The sequence below is a fragment of the Lampetra fluviatilis genome, chromosome 52, assembly GCF_964198595.1.
Source record: "Lampetra fluviatilis chromosome 52, kcLamFluv1.1, whole genome shotgun sequence".
NCBI lineage: Eukaryota > Metazoa > Chordata > Hyperoartia > Petromyzontiformes > Petromyzontidae > Lampetra > Lampetra fluviatilis.
Window position 1 is genome coordinate 7,416,708 of NC_136326.1, and position 20,634 is coordinate 7,437,341.

General features: G+C 60.6%; 1 protein-coding gene across 2 annotated transcripts in view; it reads left to right on the top strand.

Annotated features, from left to right (window-relative positions):
- The window catches only part of LOC144949123 (E3 ubiquitin-protein ligase pellino homolog 1-like), a 33,728-nt gene extending 14,917 nt beyond the window's left edge, over positions 1-18,811 (top strand). For both annotated transcript variants that reach the window (XM_078878980.1, XM_078878981.1), the window contains exons 2-7: positions 2,323-2,549; positions 3,202-3,331; positions 9,947-10,048; positions 11,460-11,693; positions 12,492-12,707; positions 16,521-18,811. In XM_078878980.1, the coding sequence (XP_078735106.1) occupies positions 2,323-2,549; positions 3,202-3,331; positions 9,947-10,048; positions 11,460-11,693; positions 12,492-12,707; positions 16,521-17,201 (1,590 nt within the window). In that variant the 3' untranslated portion in view covers positions 17,202-18,811. The remainder of the gene's footprint in view (positions 1-2,322; positions 2,550-3,201; positions 3,332-9,946; positions 10,049-11,459; positions 11,694-12,491; positions 12,708-16,520) is intronic.
- The last annotated feature ends 1,823 nt before the right edge of the window (positions 18,812-20,634 follow it).

Here is a 20,634-nt window from a genome sequence, read left to right on the forward strand (position 1 = left end):
GACTCATGAAGACACGACCACCGCCCATGTGCAGACTCTTGAAGACACGACCACCGTGCACATGAAGACTCATGAAGACACGACCGACCACGCCCATGTGCAGACTCTTGAAGACACGACCACCGTGCACATGAAGACTCATGAAGACACGACCACCGCCCATGTGCAGGACTCTTGAGACACGACCACCGTGCACATGAAGACTCATGAAGACACGACCACCGCCCATGTGCAGACTCTTGAAGACACGACCACCGTGCACATGAAGACTCGTGAAGACACGACCACCGCCCATGTGCAGACTCTTGAAGACACGACCACCGTGCACATGAAGACTCGTGAAGACACGACCACCGCCCAAGTGCAGACTCTTGAAGACACGACCACCGTGCACATGAAGGACTCGTGAAGACACGACCACCGTGCGCATGAAGACTCGAGCAGGGCACGGCTGCTAGAAGGGATGATGGATGGTGGTCGAGACTTTTAAATTCACCGTAAAAAAATAAAAGTAGCTGAAAAACAAACTACGTCGGCTAACCCCCCAGTGCTACGTTGACGCTTCGCGTGGAACCAGGGTGGACCAAGCCTGGCTCGTGAGTGGAGCGGCGGTGCAGCGGTGGGCGCGCCGCGTGCCCCTTGACCCGAGTTCGACGGAGTGACGGCCCAAAAGAGGCGAGAGGGTTTTGCCATCCGCGGCCGAGATGGTGTGACGAAAGCAGAATATGCATACTGGAGGAATGCGATGAGCTATTATTCCCTGTTTCACAGATGTCCCGTAGGGGCAGGTCATATCGTTGCTCAGCGAGGGGAGACCTTCATCCAGCAGCGGATAGATCGTGCACGTGACGATGATGATGTTGAGAAGCCCACGGCGACAACGCTTAGCGGTCACGTGACCTCGCGTCTCGAGCGGCGCGTGGCCTTTACCTCCTCGGTGAGAGTTGAACCCCCGAACCTGTCGATTCCTCTCTGGTGCCCGGCAGCAGCCGAGAGCAGCTGCAGCGTAATTGACGCTGAGCGACTTGCTGCTGTGTGGTGGTGGTGGGGGGGGGAGTGGAGGGGGGGGTGGATGAGAGGTGGGTGGTGGATGCGGGGGAGGGCCTGAGTAGCAGCCCACCGGCGCACATCCATCAGTCGGACGTTCCCGTGGGACACAATGGCCCGTGCCTGCTGCATCGTTTGGACGGTCGGCAGGGCGTTGGTGGTGCGGTTGGAAACACGCTCGCGCCTCGCACCAAGACGGACCTGGGTTCGATCTCTGATCTCGTTCGCCGCCATTCTTTACAGAGTCCGCATTTTCTCCCCCTTGTCTGCATGGGTTTCCTCCGGGTTCCCCGGTTCCCTTGCGCGTCGGTAAGGGCGTACGGTGTCATCGGCGTTGACCCAAACATCGCAATGTGGCATGGCCCTCCTCAAAAAGACCCTTTGGACTGGGTGTGTCTCTCCTGGGTAAATTAGTAATTTGTTGTTATTGTTGTTTGCAAGGGAGACCTGCGCCGGGCTGTGAATACAAATTCCTCGGACGTCGCGGTGGAAATGTAGAAGCAGCTCACGAATTCCTCCCAGGATGGTAAAACTGCGTGAGAGCATGGTAATACGTGTGAGTGCGAGTGTGTGACGGTGAGTAAAGTGCCAACTGTGCCAACTCGGCACAGTAGGGGGCACAAGTGGTGAATCATCCAGTCGTCTTGTCAGTCAACGCATGACACCTGGGTCTGTCCAGTGACCTCGTGCCAGCGTTTGACACGTCACGTGGCCTTAACGTGCACATAGCCTGGCACAAGCGCCGTGGTGACGTCACCGCAACTGAGTGGCGAATGGCGGTTGTTGTCATGAGTGAAAGTGAGAGTGACTAATTTGCCTGCAAGGGTGGAGCGATGACACGAGTTCGATTCCCGGCCATGGGTAACATCGGTGGCGATTATCCGAACCGGCCCCTACGCCCTCCCGTAGGTTGACTCGGCACTTAAAATGGGTGATTTGGTGCGTGTCGCGTAACCGTCGGCACCGCAGAGACGCAGGCGGCCGTGCGTGGGTGCCGTCTGCACCAACCCCTCCGTGCGCCAAGGCAGCCGCGACAGGGGCCCGTGACGGTCTGTGCAGCCTACGGGCAAGTCCGTGTCTCGTCTGGCCCCGCACTCGCCCCGACGCCCTGTGCGGGCTGGAGTCTGGCTTCGCGTTGCTTTACCGTAGCTCCGAGTTCTCCCCACACCGCTACGTCTGTCCGCGTGCTGTCCGCGCGTTGTTTTATTTCTAACGACGGTGTGACGGTCTCTCCCTGCCCCCCCACCCTCTGCTCCCCCCACCTTCATCCCGCAGGGTCGCGATCGATCGCCCGGTCGAGATGGACGACGCGTACGGCGTGGACGAAGGGTGACGGACGCGTTCCCACGTCCCCTCCCTCCCCCCCCGCTCCCATTCCTCTCCGCCGCCGCCGCCGGGCCCCGCCGCTCCGCCTGTGCCCCCAAGCCCATGTCCGGCAAACAGGAGCCAGCCGCCACCAGCAGAGGAGACGCCGTGAAATACGGAGAGCTCATCGTCCTGGGGTGAGTCTTGCCCCGGGGGGGGCGGGGGGCGGTGGGGAACGAGCGCTTCGGTCGGCGGGCCGCGGCGATAATAAGCGTAGAAAGGCGGTTCGGATCGGACGCGTCGCTCCGCTGACGGATGAGGGTCTTGGGGGGGGGGGGGATGTTTGACCGCCACCCTCCCCCACCCACCCCCAGTGCTTTGCCGCACCGGTCGGTGGTGGATTTGGCGAGGGGGGGCGGGGTGGGGTTCGGGGGGAGCCCGAGACCGGAGTGGGGAATCGCTAGCCCGAGACCGGAGTGGGGAATCGCTCTCGGCGATGGTCGGCATCGGCCGAGAGTCGAGTGGGAGGCGGTGTGGTCACATGATCGCGGGGAGCAAGAGTTGTGGGGAGCGGTGGCACGGCGGTTAGCGCGCCGCGCCACGGACCCGGCGATCCGGGTTCGATTCCCGCTCACGGCCAACACCTGTGACCCGGCCTCAGATGATCCCCTGGTGCGGCGTGCGAACATCGGCACTGGGGAGACAAAGGTGGCCGGGCGTGGTGCTGGCCGGCCACCCCCCTCGTGTGCCGTGCCGGCCTTCATGGGCGCCCGCATTCAACACTCGCCCCCCAGAAACCTGCTAGAGGCTAAGCGGGGGGGGGGATGTTTCTGTATATGGCTGGCGCAGGTACAATGGCTCGCTGCCGGATGGAGACCGGGGCAGGCGTAAGAGCCGCTTTGCGCTCCACCGCCGAGCCAAGGCCAACGGCGTGCAGCCCAGCAGCTCGCACATCACCACGGCGATGCAGGAGTGCAAGGTGAGTGACGGGGCCCATCCTCACCGAGGTCCGTCACCCCACCACTCATCCCCACCACTCACAAAGCCACGCACCCCACCACCCACGCACCCCACCGCTCACCCCACCGCTCACCACCACCACTCAACCGACCACGCACCCCATCACTCATCCCGCCACTTGCCCCACCACTCAACCACCACTCGCAAAACCATTCACCACCAACACTCACCCCACCACTCACCCCACCAACCAGTCACCCCACCACTCACCCCACCACTCACCCCACCACTCACCCCACCACTCACCCCACCACTCACCCCACCACTCACCCTATCACTCACCCCACCTCTCAAAACACAACCCACCCCACCACTCACCCCACCACTCACCCCACCACTCACCCCACCACTCACCCCATCACTCACCCCACTACTCACCCCACTACTCACCCCACTACTCACCCCACTACTCACCCCACTACTCACCCCACCACTCACCCGATCACTCACCCCACCTCTCAAAACACAACTCACCCCACCACTCACCCCACTACTCACCCCACTACTCACCCCACCACTCACCCCATCACTCACCCCACCACTCACCCCACTACTCACCCCACTACTCACCCCACCACTCACCCCACCACTCACCCCATCACTCACCCCATCACTCACCCCACTACTCACCCCACTACTCACCCCACCACTCACCCAATCACTCACCCCACCTCTCAAAACACAACTCACCCCACCACTCACCCCACTACTCACCCCACTACTCACCCCATCACTCCACCCCACCACTCACCCCCACAACTCACCCCACCACTCACCCACCAACCACTCACTCCCCAGTCACTCACCCACTCACCATCACTCACCCCACCTCTCAACTCACACCCACAACTCACCCCACTACTCACCCCACCACTCACCCCATCACTCACCCCACCACTCACCCCACTACTCACCCACTACTCACCTCACCCCCCATCACTCAAAACACAATTCACCCCACCACTCACCCCACCACTCACCCCACTACTCACCCCACCACTCACCCCATCACTCACCTCACCTCTCAAAACACAACTCACCCCACCACTCACCCCACTACTCACCCCACTACTCACCCCACCACTCACCCCACCACTCACCCCATCACTCACCCCACTACTCACCCCACTACTCACCCCACCACTCACCCCACCACTCACCCCATCACTCACTCCACTACTCACCCCACTACTCACCCCATCACTCACCCCACCTCTCAAAACACAACTCACCCCACCACTCACCCCACTACTCACCCCACTACTCACCCCACCACTCACCCCATCACTCACCCCACCACTTACCCCACTACTCACCCCACCACTCACCCCACCACTCACCCCATCACTCACCCCACTACTCACCCCACTACTCACCCCACCACTCACCCCACCACTCACCCCATCACTCACTCCACTACTCACCCCACTACTCACCCCATCACTCACCCCACCTCTCAAAACACAACTCACCCCCCCTCTCACCCAACCCCCCCCCTCACCCAACCTCCCGCCCCTCACCCAACCACCTCCCCCCTCTCACCCAACCACCCCCCCTCTCACCCAACCACTGCCCCCCTCTCACCCAACCACCCCTCCCCCTCACCCAACCCCCCCCCCTCACCCAACCACCCCCCCCTCTCACCTAACCCCCCCCCTCACCCAGTCCACCCCCCCCCTCACCCAACCACCCCCCCCTCACCCAACCCCCCCCCCCTCCCCCAACCACCTGACCAAGTAGTCCCGCCCCCTCTGCACCAAGCTCCTCCTTCTCGGCCTCCTCACTGCCCCTCCCCCGCCTGTGGTAACCGTGCCGACGGCGGTGAGTGAGGTGAGGCGCGCAATGCCGGCGCGAGGGCAACCGTCGAGCAATCGGCGTTCGCGTTCTCCCATCATCACCGAGCGTTCCTCCTCCGCCGCCACCGCCGTTCCTCCACCGCCGCCACCGCCGTCATCCATCGTCGGTGGCGACGCCGCCAGGCAAACGATGGCCGTGTTTGTTTCACCGCGACGCAGGGCGGAGGTCACCGATCGCTTCCGTACCGTTGCCAGCGCTTGCCCCGGCAGGCGATGCGGGCTGTGTGGGCTGGGTGGGGCGGGGAATATTTGTCTCTGTGTGGTTCCAGCCGGGGAGGCCGAGGTGAATGCGATTCGCAGACTTCACTGACTGCAGTCCGTTTGAGCGGCCGCACACGAGATGGTTCCACCGCTCCCATCCCCACGTCCTCTGGGACGAGTGCCCCGCCCCTCCCTCGGGCATCACGACCATCATTGGACTCGACCATCGTCCCTCGCCGGCCGCCGACGATATTTGACGTGACGTCTCGAACTTCTAGCGACCGTTCGGCCTTCCTTCTAGCGACCGTGTGTGTGTGCGTGCGTGCTCGCGTGCGCACTCGGGACGCTTATAAAGGTGCCGCGTGGGATGAAATGGGCAGAACGGTCCCAGGGTGGCGGAGCGACGCTTTTGGCAACCGCAACGTTGATCCGCGAGAAGCAGACGCGCCCAAAACAGTCGCGCTTCCCGTCGGTTGCAGCGCCAACCCGCCGCGGAGAAACACGGACATCCGCTAAATACACACACACAGAGAGAGACCCCCTTCGTCATCTCCGCTGCTGGATGACGAGCGGCTGGCTGCGCCAAGCCGTGTCGTCCGTGCGTGCGGCGGTGGCGGAGGGGTCTATTGACCACGTTTCACCAGGCTGCTGGTCAGTGCGGGTTGGTGAAAGTGGCGAGCCGTGGACGTTGGGAGCGTAGAAGTACAGCGCAGTATTTTTTTGCTGCGCCGCCCTCAGCTGATGTCGCAGTCCACGCAGCCGCCCTGTTGTGTGCCCGCCCGCCTTAGCACCGTTTTCCAGATGTCGCATCTTTCTCCGTCGTTTGGAAGGCGGGTGACGCAACCCACGATGCGATTTGTAGAAAAAAAAAATCGATGGCTTGGCCTGTGACGTGAAGGCACTGTTCTACGGAGCGTGTCGGCGCAATGAGGATCTTGCATGCCGGGATGAGTGGCCCTCGCTTAAATACTTCAGCATTCCCCCCAAAGCACCTCGGACGATATCTCACCTTTGACCCCTGCGTTTTCCCCCGCGGCAGTCAAGCCCAGGTTGACTCCCCAAACGGCCAACCGTCCCCTAACCCGGTGCAATGTGCGCGCGGCGCCGGCTTGCCGAGTTGGCGCGGGCTGCAAAAGCGGGCGGGGGGGGCCGTGCAAAGCGTTGGGAGCTCCCGTTCATAAGAGCTGCACGCGGCGTGATTTATTTTGCGACGGGGCCATTGCTCTTACCACATCCCGCTCGCAAACGTGGCCGCGCGCTGTGCGGCCGTAGCTGCAGCCCCGTGCCCTGCCAGCGCCGGGTGCTCCCACGAGGTTGCGCTGGCACCCCCAAAGCGTCAGTTGTCTTTGGCGACGGCGCCCTACTGTTGCCGTCGCGCTCGCCCGCAGTCTCTTCGAGTCCGAGCGGACGTCGTGGGGACGTCGCTGTTTTCGTAGCCGCGCGTGCGCTCTCCCGGCCGGTTTCCAGGGGTCTCGGCCAGCCCGGCGCGACAGCCCCTAGCGTGGAGAGCCCTCTCCCCTCTCCCGACGCGAGAGCCTGGCAACCTGGGCGGGCGCGAGGGGGGGGGCCCCCTCCTGGCTAATTGCTCTTCCTCTCCGAGACGTCTGCGCGGACCGGCTCGGCATCGTTTCACCGTCACGCTACCACGAGCGACTCGCGGCCTCATCCTCGACGGCTCCCACCAGCCTCGCAAGCCAAGGGATTTGTTCACCCTCCCTCGCTCGCCCGCACGCTCGCCCGCTCATCGTCAAGATTATCAAGCGACACTCCACAAACCACTCCACGCCACTCCACGCCACGTCGTGCCACCCCTCCACGCCGCCCCTGTCCACGCCTCGCCCCGCCGGCTTTCCGCGGGACCCGCGGAGTAAGTGTCACGCGCCGCCCCCTTCCCCCCCCGCCCCGCCTCCGTGAACCCCGATTGCCGTTCTTGCCCGCGAGAAGTCGGTGGCTGCTTTGCGGTTTTCACGAACGATCCGCTTGTGTTCTTGCAGGTTGGCTAAGTGGCACTCGCCTTGCACGAGGGGGGCCCGGACCGAGAGGCGGCACCCCCAAAACTCGCTCGACCCCACAGAGCCGGTCGGCCTGTGAACCCCCCTGGCCTATGGGGCCGTGGAAGGTTTGTGCCGGGCGACCTTTCCTCCCAGCTCGGCTTGGGAGGAGATCGCTCGGCCCGCCGCGTTTCGCTACGCGCGGGCGGCTGCCCTCCCCCCCCACCCCCTCGCGGACGCTGGCGCGACGTCGACCGAGCGTCGCACGATAACAACGACAACAACAACAACCATGACGTTTCATTTGATATACAGCCTCGCACGTTCGCCGCTGGTCGCTAAATTAATCCGTCGGTTGTCCCGGCGGTAACTGTGGGTGCCGCAGAAGACGATTGCATATCCTGTGGATGGCGAGAAGAGAAGCCACGGCAATTGTGCGAGAGCAAACCGTGAAACTGCAGCGTCGTTGGGAGCCATGGCGTGAGAAGCGGGGAGAAAATCCAGAGTAACCGCTGACGGTTTGGTGTCAAGTGGGAGGAAAAAGGACTAGGATGGACGGGGGACAGCCTGTGCTGGAAGTGTAACCGGGACGACCGGTGTTAAACCGATCTCAGCTTAGCTCAAAATGACGGAGGATGGAGTAGCAGCAACAGCATCATCATCATCATCATTGTGGAGGTAGCAAAGTGTAGATCCTGATAGAATACAGAACCCCAGGAAGATCATGGAGTTCTGCATCCTATCAGGCCCCTTAAATCGCCATGCACCGTGCGTGGTCTTGATTCTGTTGAGAGGTCAGTGTTGAGGGGTAACGAAGAAAAACTCCTCTTCCACCGTCTCTGTCGTGAAGTCATCTTGAAGACGGCGAGTGGCGATCTTGAAATCGATCAGCCGGCCACTGTCGCCGCGGGAACCCGAAGAACGCGGACCAAGCGACCGCCTCCCGTGAGGCGTCGACGGCCGTGACGATGCGTCGATTCGTCGGGTTCAAGTCGATTCCAGCGTCCGCGTGATGCGCGCTCTCGTTGGGACCGTGAGAAGCCAATCGTTGTCGGTCGGTGCGTCGTCGTCGTCGTCGTGTGCGCTTGGTGCACACGACCCCCTTGCAAGCCGCCGGTGATTCGATTCTTTGAAAGTAAAAAAAAAAAATTTGATTACCGAATTGCATCGGCAGCCCGAATCGCAACAACTCTTTGAGCTGTGATGGGAGCGGAGTTGATTGGTTACGGGGATACGAGTCGTTTTTTGTGTGAGCTTATCGACACGTTTACTGCACCTGTACTCTCGGCAGGCACTTGGTTCCCGATCGATTGCCCTCCCTCTCGGCGCGGTGACCTCGGCACCCTTTGGGCAAGCCCCAACTCGAGGAAGGCGGCGGACGTCGTCTTATTTATTTAAAACCCCGACGACGACGCCGATGGGGAATTCTATTAAACGCGGGACGAGGGCAAGCCAGAGCATGTCCGGTGGGAGTTGAGTCATGACGCTGACGCTTGTTGACACAGTTGCGTCTCGTTTTCAACTCGGTCTCTCTCGCCCTGTCGATCACCGTTCCCACGCTTGGCGTGTCTTCACGGTAAATCCTCCGTACCGCAGATTTGGCAGCGAGCCCCTGTTTAGAGATGGGCGTAAAAATAAAAAAAAGCCAAACGACAGCGCCCAGCCTCCCACGTGGACGCGGCTGCCCCCCCCCCCCCAGGGATCCTTAGCTGCCCCCCTAGGAGGGGGCTTAGCTGCCCACAGGTTGGGAATAATCCCAGGGGAATCGTAACCACAGAATCGCATATCCCTCGCGATCGCAGCCGCTCCGGGCTCGCACAACGCGCGTTTGGCAAATAGAGATGCCAATCTTGCATTCAACGAAAGCGCGGATCCACCACCGGTGACGGGCCGTACGTTTATTCTGGACACGTCTCAAACTGTGACGTGATCGTGGAGTAGAGTGGACTAAGGATTTTATTTGTTTTACTTGCGCACGTAGCATGGGCAACCGATCAGGGCTGTCATTCCTGATTGGTAGTTCACGAACGGCATTTGTCCACCGTTGTCTTTTTACATCCACGCTAGGATGGTGGTGGTAATGGTGCATTCATTTTGATGTATGCGGCATCAGAACCGTCAAGGTGACATGCCCCCTATGTGTTGTTAGGGTGAGTGTCAAATATTCACCGAAGTTGCGTAACCTATGGAACTGCACAGAAATTAAATTTACGTTCCTTTGACAATCCACCGCTGGATGAAAGCCTCCGCACGCCGCGTCGACCGCGGGGGGCCGCTCGACCATACTTCCCCACTGCAGTCAGACCGTGACCGCTTCGGTGTATCTCACGAGCCCCCCCCCCCCCCCCCGACGTTAGGCGCAACAGGGAATTGAACCAACTGCGCGAGGGGGGGGGTGGGGGGCGCTCCTCCTCCTACGCCGTTTCGAATCGCGCGTTCTCCGTAAAATCGCCGACGGTGCAGGCAGCGACGGGCGTGCGGGACACGGATGAATGTGTGCGCGTGTGTGTGTGCGTGTGCGCGCAGGCCGTGTCGAGCAAGGAGCAGCACAGCATCTCCTACGGCCTCTCGCGCAGCCACGTGGTGGTGGTGGAGTACGTCCACGACCCGGACCAGGACATGTACCTGGTGAGATCAGCGGAAGCGGCCTCAGCTCACGCCGCCCCCCCCCCCTTCCCCAATCGGCGTTGCCGCTCCATCGTCGCGTCGTCGTCGAGACAAAATGATCCGTAAGGAAATCTCGCCGGGGGCGCCGCAAACGCTTCCCGCGTGACAGAACAGCCCCACCCAAGTGGATACCACAGAGCTACCCTCGCGAGTTCCCTTCGAGTCACCTCTGGTCCGCACGGGAGGGGGCAGCAATTCCCCCCGACCATCCAACCCGCCGTGCCATCGAGAGAGCAGTGTTCGTCGCGTGGCACTGGAACTGATATTTAATTCTCACAGCTGACGGCACGATCGCCGGCCGTCGTGCGCAGCGCCGATGCTGTTGTTGGCATCCCCGTGTCCCCCCCCCCCCACCATCCCCCGCTGTGTCGCCACCTTCGTGTCCCCGCTGACCCGTCTCCCCGCCGATGTGTCTGCTGCGTCTCCAAGCCAGCACCGACGCGTCTCCTGCCGAAGCCGCCGCACCGCCACCGCGCCGGCGCGCCCCGCTCCGTGCGGGTGTGTCCCGCGTCTGTCCGAGCGGACCGCCTGCGCTTCCACGTCTGCGCCTGCCCCGCACGCGACTCCGACCGCGCCTGCGTCTGCGGCTGCGCGATTGTGACGGGGGTTTGCGTCTGTGCATCGCCTGTGCGTGCGCGCTAGTGGCAGGGCGACGCGTGTCTCCTTTGAGGGTCGCGCGACGTGACCAACTCCGCGTGGACGGACACCGGGGAGCGACGTCGAAGCCGCACCACCCACAGTGCCGGATTTGCGGTCACCCCCTTCGTAGGTGGAAAGTGAAAGGAAGCCCGGAATCTTGACCGAACCGACGCGCATGTCGCAAACCGCAGGGCGCGTAGCGTAGCCAAATTTAGCGCCAAGGCGGCGGCGATTCGCCCAACGCCGTCGGCTGAAAGCCTTCGTTAGGCTCCCACACTTCGGCTGCGGACCTCTGAGGTCGTTGCGGTTCGCTTGGCCGTGGAAGAGGGCGACCCGGCAGGTGGTTTGTGGAGAGCGTCGACTGCACCACCCTCGGGAGGCTTCGCTCTGAGTCGACGTAACGCGGCTCGATCCCCCCGTCGTCTCCCGGCAACGCCTCCTCGGCGAGCCGCGGCCAGTGGGCGGCGGCGGGGGTCCCCCAGGTGGCAGGACGGCAGAAGGGCCTCCCGGCGAAGCGGATGAGCCGCAGTTCCGACCCGTCAATTGTTTTGACGTTCCCCAAAACGGCGAAGCGCGCGCACTGGCGTCCGCCGCCAATAAAAGACGTCGCGGCTCGCGGCCTGGCGCGGGAACGCCCGTGCCCACGCCGTCTCCCCCCCGCGTGACGGTTGCCCGCGTGACGGGTGCACACGTGACGGTTGCCCGTGTGACGATTGCCCACGTGCCCACGCAGGTGGGTCGCTCCGGCGAGGCTCCCGTCGACTTCGTGGTGATGGACACGGCGCCGCGGAAGTCGCCGGGCGGCGGCGGCGGGGACGGCGGCAGCAGCACCGGCAGCGGCGACAGCCCGACGGCGCAGAGCACCATCTCGCGCTTCGCGTGCCGCATCCTGTGCGAGCGCTCGCCGCCGCACCGCGCCCGCGTCTACGCCGCCGGCTTCGACTCCTCCAACAACATCTTCCTCGGGGTGAGCGGCTCGCCCAGAGGCTCGGACAATATACCTCAAGGGGCTGGGCCTACCAGCAGTGATTGCTCTACAGAATAAAGAATAATAATAACAATATTTATCTATAATGGCATTTTGTTGGGGTTAGATCACCTAAGTAGAAATGTGTTTTTAATGTCACCACTGCCCAATACGGCCAATTGGTAAGGTTTGTCACGTCAACAAAACGTGCCAATTCGTTACTCGGTCACTAGCCGCGTGTGTGTTCGAGAGTAAACCCACAACATTTACAATTCGGGTACCGTGACATGCCGGTAATTGGAACCAGCCTCATGAGGCGACAGAGTTGTGGAGAAATCCTCCTCCTGTTTCTGTCTTAATATAATAACTGGCTCAAGAAATGTTTTTTCTGATCGGATTCACAAGCGGTTCTTGATCCAGATGCAGGCGTGTGTGTGCGTGCGTGTGTGTGTGCCTGCGTGCGTGTGTGTGCGTGCGTGTGTGTGCGTGCATGCGGGGAGCGGTAGTGTAGCGGTTAGCGCACTGCGCTACAAACCCGGCGACTTGAGTTCGATTCCCGCTCACGGCTACCAACACAGACGACGATTATCTGAACCGGTCCTGAGCCTCTCCCTAGGTTGACGCGACCTCTAAATGAGTACCTGGTGCGATGTGTAAACATCGGCGCTGGGAAGACAAAGCCCCCCCGGGCGTGGTGCTGGCCACCCACCCCCTCGTGCGCCGTGCTGACCCTTAATAGGCGCTCGCTAACGGCCATGCCGGTGTGGGGTTGGGGTTGCCGGACCTTGGTGTGCACAGGAGCGTGCAACTAAGTGGCGCGACGCGGACGGCTCCATGGACGGCCTCACGACGAACGGCGTGCTGGTGATGCATCCACGCGGCGGCGGCGGCGGCGGTGGCGGCGGCGGCGAGCTGTCCGAGCTGGTGCAGCCCGGAGTGTGGCGTGAGGTGTCGGTGGGCGGCAAGGTGTACACGCTGCGCGAGACGCGCTCCGCACAGCACCGCGGCTGCCTGGTACGGATGTGTGCGCGCGCGTGTGCGTGTGTACGTGTGCGTGTGCCACAGTGGGGAGCGGTGGTGTAGCGGTTAGCGCTATTCTGCGCTATGAACCTGGCGACCCGGGTTCGGTTCCCGCTCACGGCCAACACCCAGTGACGATTATCTGAACCGGTCCTGGGCCTCCCCTAGGTCGACTCGGCCTTAAATGACTACCTGGTGCGGTGTGTAAACATCGCTATGGGGAGACAAAGGCGGTCGGGCGTGGTGCTGGCCACCCACCCCCTCGTGTACCGTTCCGGCCTTCATAGGCGCTCGCTAGCCATGCAATGAGAATACGAAGAGGGAGGAGTAACGATGGTGGTTGTGAGGCGGACGTGAAGGGGTCGTGGGGGTCAGCTAGGGAACAATAAGTGCGAGTTTTGAGTGAGGAGTGGAAACTTCGTGAGCGAAGGTGAACGCTTATTGTGGAGGAGGAAGTTTGTTCCAGTGAAGGGCGCGGGGGAAGGAGAGAGAGAGAGACGGTGTGGATTAAGCACAAGGAGGAGGAGGAACAGACACACAAAGACAGCAAAGATTGAGCACGTAGAGAGGGCGAGAAGGCGACACGTAGAAAGATGCAAGTGGCAAGAAGTATGGAGAGAAGAGGACAGAAGCAGCAGGAGTGGCAGCATCGGGTGGTGGTGAGACCCAAGTTTCGGTGAGAGCGAAGGCATCTCAAGATGGAGGGACAGAAAAGCATCAAGGGTCAAAGCAGATTTTTGTTTGCAGACGGAACGTGCATTCCAGAGCCCCGGTTTGAACAAACAGTCACGGGGTGGAGGGAGCGGTGGGTGGAGAATGGGAAAGGGAGGGGGCTGAAGATTAGCAAGGGGTGGGACGTGCCTGAGATCGGATGGAATGGTGGAGCAAGAGCAGCGTAAGTAAATGTCGAGGTGGACCGAGGGCGGCTAAGGAAGGAGATGACAGGTATTGACAAGGGTGATGATGAAAGATGGATGAGAGTAACAGGTGATGGTGGAATTAAGGATGGGAGGTAGTGGATGCATGGAGAGAGATGGATGATCGAAGTATATGGAGCATGAGAAGCGACGCGGAGAGTATGACTCCTGCCAGCTCGACAACCGAGGCGGCGAGGTCTGGGGCGTTTTGGCCAGGATGATTTCCACAACTCTGAAGTTCAGCGATAAACAAGGAGAGAAGATGTTTAGGAGAAGCAGTGGGACTGGGAGGGTGAGCAGCAGCCCGTCACGCGAGTAGGCCGGACCAGGCTTCGGGAGGCAACACATTTATTTAACTCCAACACACGGGGTAACTTCCCCCTTAACAGAATAACAACCTATGGTGGTGATCACCAGGCTAATTACACTAATTACTACGTAACTGCTTCTACGGACCGGGACTAACACAGCTTCGGCCCGGGTCTACATATTGGAGACTCATTGAACGTAGAACGTAGACCAAGGTTTCTTCCAGGATGAACAACAACAACCCTGGTCCCTCTGGGGGACCCGGCTTCTATTCTCTGCGGCGTGGCCAGCTACGCCCTTGGCCACGCCCACATTCCAGAATCCTCGGGAAGGATCTGGACCCGGACCATGTGACCACCCCCAGCCCCCACTTGGGGCCCCTTTGTAGACTTAACTGGTCACGTGTCTTCCCGGGTCAACCAGAGTGCCATGGCCTTTAGTAACCTCATTGCTACGGCCGGCACTCACACACCCTGTCCTGTAGGGCTGGTACTGCACGCCAAGCGTGGTGCCATCCAGCGCTATCAATCAGCGGTCACCAAACCCCTATAGGGCCGGTACTACAGCCACAGCATAGCGGTGTCCGCGATGTTGCTACACCGCACGCCGTGCCTCTCTAGGGCCGGTACTGCACGTTCACATCTCGCGATACACGTGTGTGTACGTGCCGACCTTCATAGCTACTTGCTAACAGCACTTGCCCCAACAATCTGTTGAGGCTATACTAGCAGATCTTTTTATATGTTTACGTGTGTGTTCGTGGGTGTCTGGGGGGAGCGGTGGTGCAGCGGTTAGCGCGCTGCGCTTCGGACCCGGTGATCCCACTCATGGCCAACACGGGTGATGATTATTATCTGAATCTGTCCTGGTCCTCACCGAGGTTGACCTGGTTGCAATGTGTAAACATCGCCACTAGGGAGACGAGGGCGGTCGGGCGTGGTGCTGGCCACCAAACATCTCATGCGCCATGCCGGCATTAGGTGCTAACTCGCTAGCGGCATTCTAGATTTGAAGCTTTCGTGACTGCAATGATTCATATTCTCAGGTTTTTTCGGTAAAGTCACGTAGGTAAAACATTAAAAGTAATGAAAGTAAAATAAAACAAAACAAAAATAAAAATAAAATTCACGACGTTTCGGAGGCAACACAAGTCTCCGTCATCAGGTCATCAGGTGGGACCGTCACAGCCAGATTAGCTGCATCAACTTGATGCAGCTAATCTGGCTGTGACGGTCCCACCTGATGACGGAGACTTGTGTTGCCTCCGAAACGTCGTGAATTTTATTTTTGTTTTGTTTTATTTTACTTTCATTACTTTTAATGTTTTACCTACGTGACTTTACCGAAAAAACCTGAGAATATCGCTAGCGGCACTTTCCCAAACAGTCCGTGTAGGCTACACGGGGGGGGGGGAGGTCTGTTTCGTTGTTGTGACGTCCTCACACAGGCAGCCCCGTACCTGTGAAGTACCGTTGATGACTCTTGGACACCGTTGGTGAGGCACACGTATTTATTCCGTACAAGTAGTCACAACTGTGAACATACAATACTAGAGCGGGTATCGGCCCCCTCACCCGGCTAGCTGGGAATACACTGCTAGCTATCTCTGACCTACCTCCTAGTCCTCCACTAACGGGCTAGGGGAGGCTGTCTGGCCCGACACTGGTAAGTCGGGCTACGGTACCCGGAGTCCCAGAGCACTAGCTCTGGTTCTCGGGACCACGCCGCTGGCTCGGTCCTGCGCGGCCCTGACAAGGGCGGCGTCCCAGGGGAGTCCAGGGCTCTAGCTAGACGATCTTCGGTCTTCACTGGTTTAGCTTTAACATTCTGCCCCGAGCCCTCTGACACATCCCCCTTTATACTCAACCCCCGCTGAGGGGTGGGGCCCCGGGCTGCCTGGTGCGGACGTCGTTGAGAGCACCCCCCCCGTGCACTCACGTAGCCCCGCCCACTGTGTTTGTTTCCCATAAGCTGCCATGCATAACGGCTCTCTCTCTAACACCCCTACATCTGCAAGCGCGTGTGCCCAAGCAGTGCAAGCGCGTGTGCCCAAGCAGCCATGAGCACTCGCCCATCATGCTTGTTGTCCACAAATCGACAACGTGTAATCGCGAGCAGAAAGAAATTGATTCAGTCGCCCCAGCGGGAGGTCACCACGACCTAGCCGGAGGTCACCACGACCCAGCCAGAGGTCACCACGACCCAGCCGTAGGTCACCACGACCCAGCCAGAGGTCACCACGACCCAGCCGGAGGTCACCAGGATTCAGCGGGAGACGACTGTTAAACTATTGAAGCAATTCTTTTTTTGGACCAGGTAAAGCCCACTGAGCTATGCAGCTCTTTTTCAGAAGCCACAAATGATAGCTCAACAAAGTAAACGTGGGGGTGGGGGGGAAACCGAAGGACTCTGAGAAGAACCCACACGCCTCCGGGGAGAGGGAAATATACAGCAGGCGTCAGGGTCGGGATCGAACCCACGACCTCCTGCAGGCGAGGGAGTTAACATCGAGCCACCGAGACATGCAGCGCCCACCCTCCCTGACCCCCCCACTCCCCCATGCGGTGTGCGGCCCGTCCAGGTGGAGACGGAAAGCAACGAGCTGCAGGACGGCTCCCTCGTCGACCTGTGCGGCGCCACGCTGCTGTGGCGCACGGCCGAGGGCCTGCGCCGCTCGCCCACCGTGCGGCACATCGAGCTGCTGCGCCAGGAGCTGAACGCCGCTCGGCCGCAGTGCCCCGTGGGTCTCAACACCCTGGCCTTCCCCAGCACCGCCCAGCAGCAGCAGCAGCAGCAGCGGCGCATGGGCGGCGCCGCGGGGGGAGGGGGCGGCCGTTACGTCGCCCGGCCCGACGCTCGACAGCCCTGGGCCTACCTGACGTGTGGCCACGTGCACGGCCGCCACGATTGGGGCCTGCGCGAGGACGCCGCCGCCGCGGGAGCCGGGGGGACGGGGGCCGCGTGGCAGCGGCAGCAGCAGCAGCAGGACCAGCGGCGCGAGTGCCCCGTGTGCCGCTCGCTGGGGCCCTACGTGGCCCTGTCGCTGGGCTGCGAGGCCGGCTTCTACGTGGACGGGGAGGCCCCGACGCACGCCCTCACGCCGTGCGGCCACGTGTGCTCGGAGCGCACGGCGCGCTACTGGGCGGCCGTGCCGCTGCCCCACGGCACGCACGCCTTCCACGCCACGTGCCCCTTCTGCGCCGCGCAGCTCACGGGCGAGCAGGGCTTCGTGCGCCTCATCTTCCAAGGCCCCGTCGACTGAGAAGGCCGCCCGCCGGCGGTCGCCCCGAATGTGCGCGCGATCGCTCGCCGCCCCTCCCCCACCGCGCTCGATCGCTCGCCCGTCTCGTCCCCCCGTGGCTCTCCGTGCCGAGTCGTCGCTCTATTGCCCGGACGCACAGTTGCCCAGTAAACCGTTCGCCCGGTCAACCAGTGGCCTGGTCGACCGCTCGCCCGGGCGACCGCTCGCCCGGGCGACCGCTCGCCCGGTCGATCGGTCGACCACTCGCCCGCGCGACCGCTCGCCCGGTCGACCGCTCGCCCGATCAACCGGTCGCTCGGTCAACCGCTCGCCCGGTCAACCGGTCGCCCGGTCGCTCTCTCGCCCGCTCACTTGCTACGCCCCTGCCCTCTACTGCCCCGCAACACCGCCGGGGGCTCTCGGGGCAGTCGAGGGGCTGTGCGCCACGAACGACTTGGGTCCCTCCACTCGACCCATCCCCCCGCCCGGCCAGTGTTCATGGAGTTGACATTCCAGTCCTGTTTAGTCTCAGGGCTTAGGCTATTTGACAACAACCTGTGTGGATTTCCGGCGAAGCGGTCAGGAGCGTCCTTTTATTTAGCCAGGGGATGAATATTTACAGGCTTCGTCGAGACACGCGGGAGCATTTGCCGACCTGCGAACGAAATGCACGGACGAAGACTTAACAAAATAAAATCCAGTGGAGTTTGAATCTGATGAGCGAGCAGTGGGATGGTGGCGGGAGACTGTCGAGGTCAGACCTTGGAGGTTATCGGGTCACGTGTCTGGTAGAGGTGGGCGGAAAGCATTTGGCCGCAATGGCGATCTTATCCTCGTAGATAAAAAAAATATCAAAATATAATAAAAATCACACAGGTTGTGCATCGAATAGCCTAACGGGGCTCGAAGTGCCGACTGCATCAACACTGCCGCTGGCTGACCCCCCCCCCACCAACCCCAGACCCCCCGGTCGTCCACGCATGAACCGCACCGCAGCGTCACGGGGGTGTGGGGGGGTCGTGAGGATCGCGACGGAGGAGGAGGGAGAAGGACCACGTCCCCCGAACCTCGCATTGTGACAAATTGTCGCCCGCGGGGTGTGTGTGTGTGGTGGTTATTTTTTTTACATTTCGAAGCCGTAAAGGGCACGGCGCTGTTTCATTTTGGATGCAAATTGAGTTCGTTTTTTTTTGTATTGGTATTTAAGAAATTGTTTTCAAGGCTGCACAGTTGATTTTGTACAATCTCCCACCTATTTATAAATTGCAATGCAAGGATTTATTTAAGTTGTTTGTGTTGCTTCTGAGTGTAAATGAGCCGTTTTTAACATCTGCTCTCGTGAACTAAAAAAAAGCCTCCGTTGGGGTCGGAGGCGAGTCGTCCCGCAATCTTGATATTAAAGTATTTTTTTTTGCGCCGAAACAAAATGCCCCCAGGTCCCTGTCGCAGCTGGCTTACCCTGCCCCATTATTTAAATGCTGGAGCCTAATTATAGACGAGAGCTGTGGTGGTTTATTTTTGTTTCTTGGAGTATTTATTTTGAAGTGTGCCATGATTCTCGCGCTGCCGCTGCTACGTGAGTTGGCGGAAGTCTGTCGTGGGTCTGGTTAGAGGTGCATGGATTACAAGACTTCCCCCCCCTGCCCCCACCACACGCCCACTGTGCCAAGCTTCTGTAGACACGTGACGGCTATGACGAGACGTGTCATAGCCTTGGGGGGTGGAGGCGGGGGAGGGAGGCCTCTTGACAAGAATGAAACAGAGACCCAACTCCCCAACACTTTTTGCCAAGGTCGGCTCTGACAGAATATGACGAGGACTTTGGGGGGGTTCAGAGTTTAAACCAGCGACAATGGCTCTACAGAATACGTAACAACAATAGTGGCTCACGAGAGGAGAAGATTTCTGATCGGATTCACGGGCAGTTATTGATCCAGCAATGCAGGCGTGTGCGCGTGCGAAGGGGCTCCAGTAGACCGGTCTATACTCGGCACTTGCGTGTAACCCGTGCTAACGTCACCTCGCTCGCACCGTCTCAGCGGTTGGCGGACGCCCGGCAGCAGCGGTAACGGCCCGTGGCGTTTCACTTCAATGAACCAGTCGCTGATGACGCACCGGCACGCAGCGTTTACGAAACTCCGGACCAAATGCACGCAACTAGGAATGCTTCTTCATACCGCCAAACGCATGGGGGGGGGTGGTGGGGGTGGTGGGGGGTGGGGAGACCTAGGGCCCCACGCTGGGGCCACGCACGGCCCGAGACTTTGTTCCGTAGGGCCCCACTGCCCCCCCGAGACCTGCGGCGCGATTGAGAAACTTACAAGAGAACGGGCGTTCCCGAAGTTCAAAGCGTTTTAAATCTGGCCGTACGTTAAGAGACGCGAAAAAAATTTAATGTATTTTCTCTGATGTTGTACAACAAACTACAAATTACAATTTCCCCTCCTAGATCCATACTGCCTGAGGCCTGCCGCTTCGGAGATGCTCCCAGTGATATCCGTCACTGGGAGCATCTCCGCCGTGCTAATCGGGTCCTAGAGAGGGGGGGGGGGGGGAACACGTCGGTACGCGGGCGACGACGCCGCACCTCCGATTTAGCGCGGCCGTGCTAAGTGCGGCGCGAAAGAAGTTCAGCACGCACGTAGCTCTGGAGCGCCCTCTCTTGCAGCGGCAGACGTGTGACGGGTTCCTGATAACGTGTGATGGCCTGGACAGAGCGCCCCCCCCCTGTTCCGAGCGTATGGCTGACCGATGGGGGGGAGCGTACCTCGTACCTCCGCACGGTCTGTCTCGCCACCTCCTCCTGCTCGGATCGATCTGATGTCCGTCTACTCGAAAGACGTCTGCCACCGCAACACCGTTGCGTGTCGTTTCTTAGCGTGCGGTCAGAATTGCTGCCCGCATCTTCCGATCGCTCCTGCTCCGTTTATTCCTGGACGTTCCGTTCATCTGCGCCCACGTGTGTGACCATTGTCGTGAAGGTGAAGAGGGTGGGGGTGGGTGGGGGTGGGTGGGGGGGGTGCGGGGACTGAAGGAAGGTCTTGAAATGTTAATTTAATTTTTTGAGAAAATATCACACGTTCGTGGCAGCTCTCTCTCGCGCGCGTCTAAAATGTTCGAGTGAATTCGTCGCTACCGTTGATCGTAGTGGACTAAGGGAAGCGGGCTTGGGCTGCCGTGGAGGGCGGCAGAGGGGAGACACGATGAAGCCCCGCGGTGACGAGAGAGGTCGCGATGAGTCCGGCGGTGCGACCGTTCTCACCACCCCCGTAACCCCCGCCTCGGAGTTCTCCTCGGCCCGCCAGTTGACTGAAGCACGGTGGCGATTTCACACGGGGGCGGCGGCGCTGGCGAATGGCGGTGGCATTGCCATGTCCTCCTGACGTCGCTGTGTGTGGCATCGCGGCCGCTGGTGGTTGGTGACGTGTTCTCTTGGCGGTGCTGCGGCGAGCAC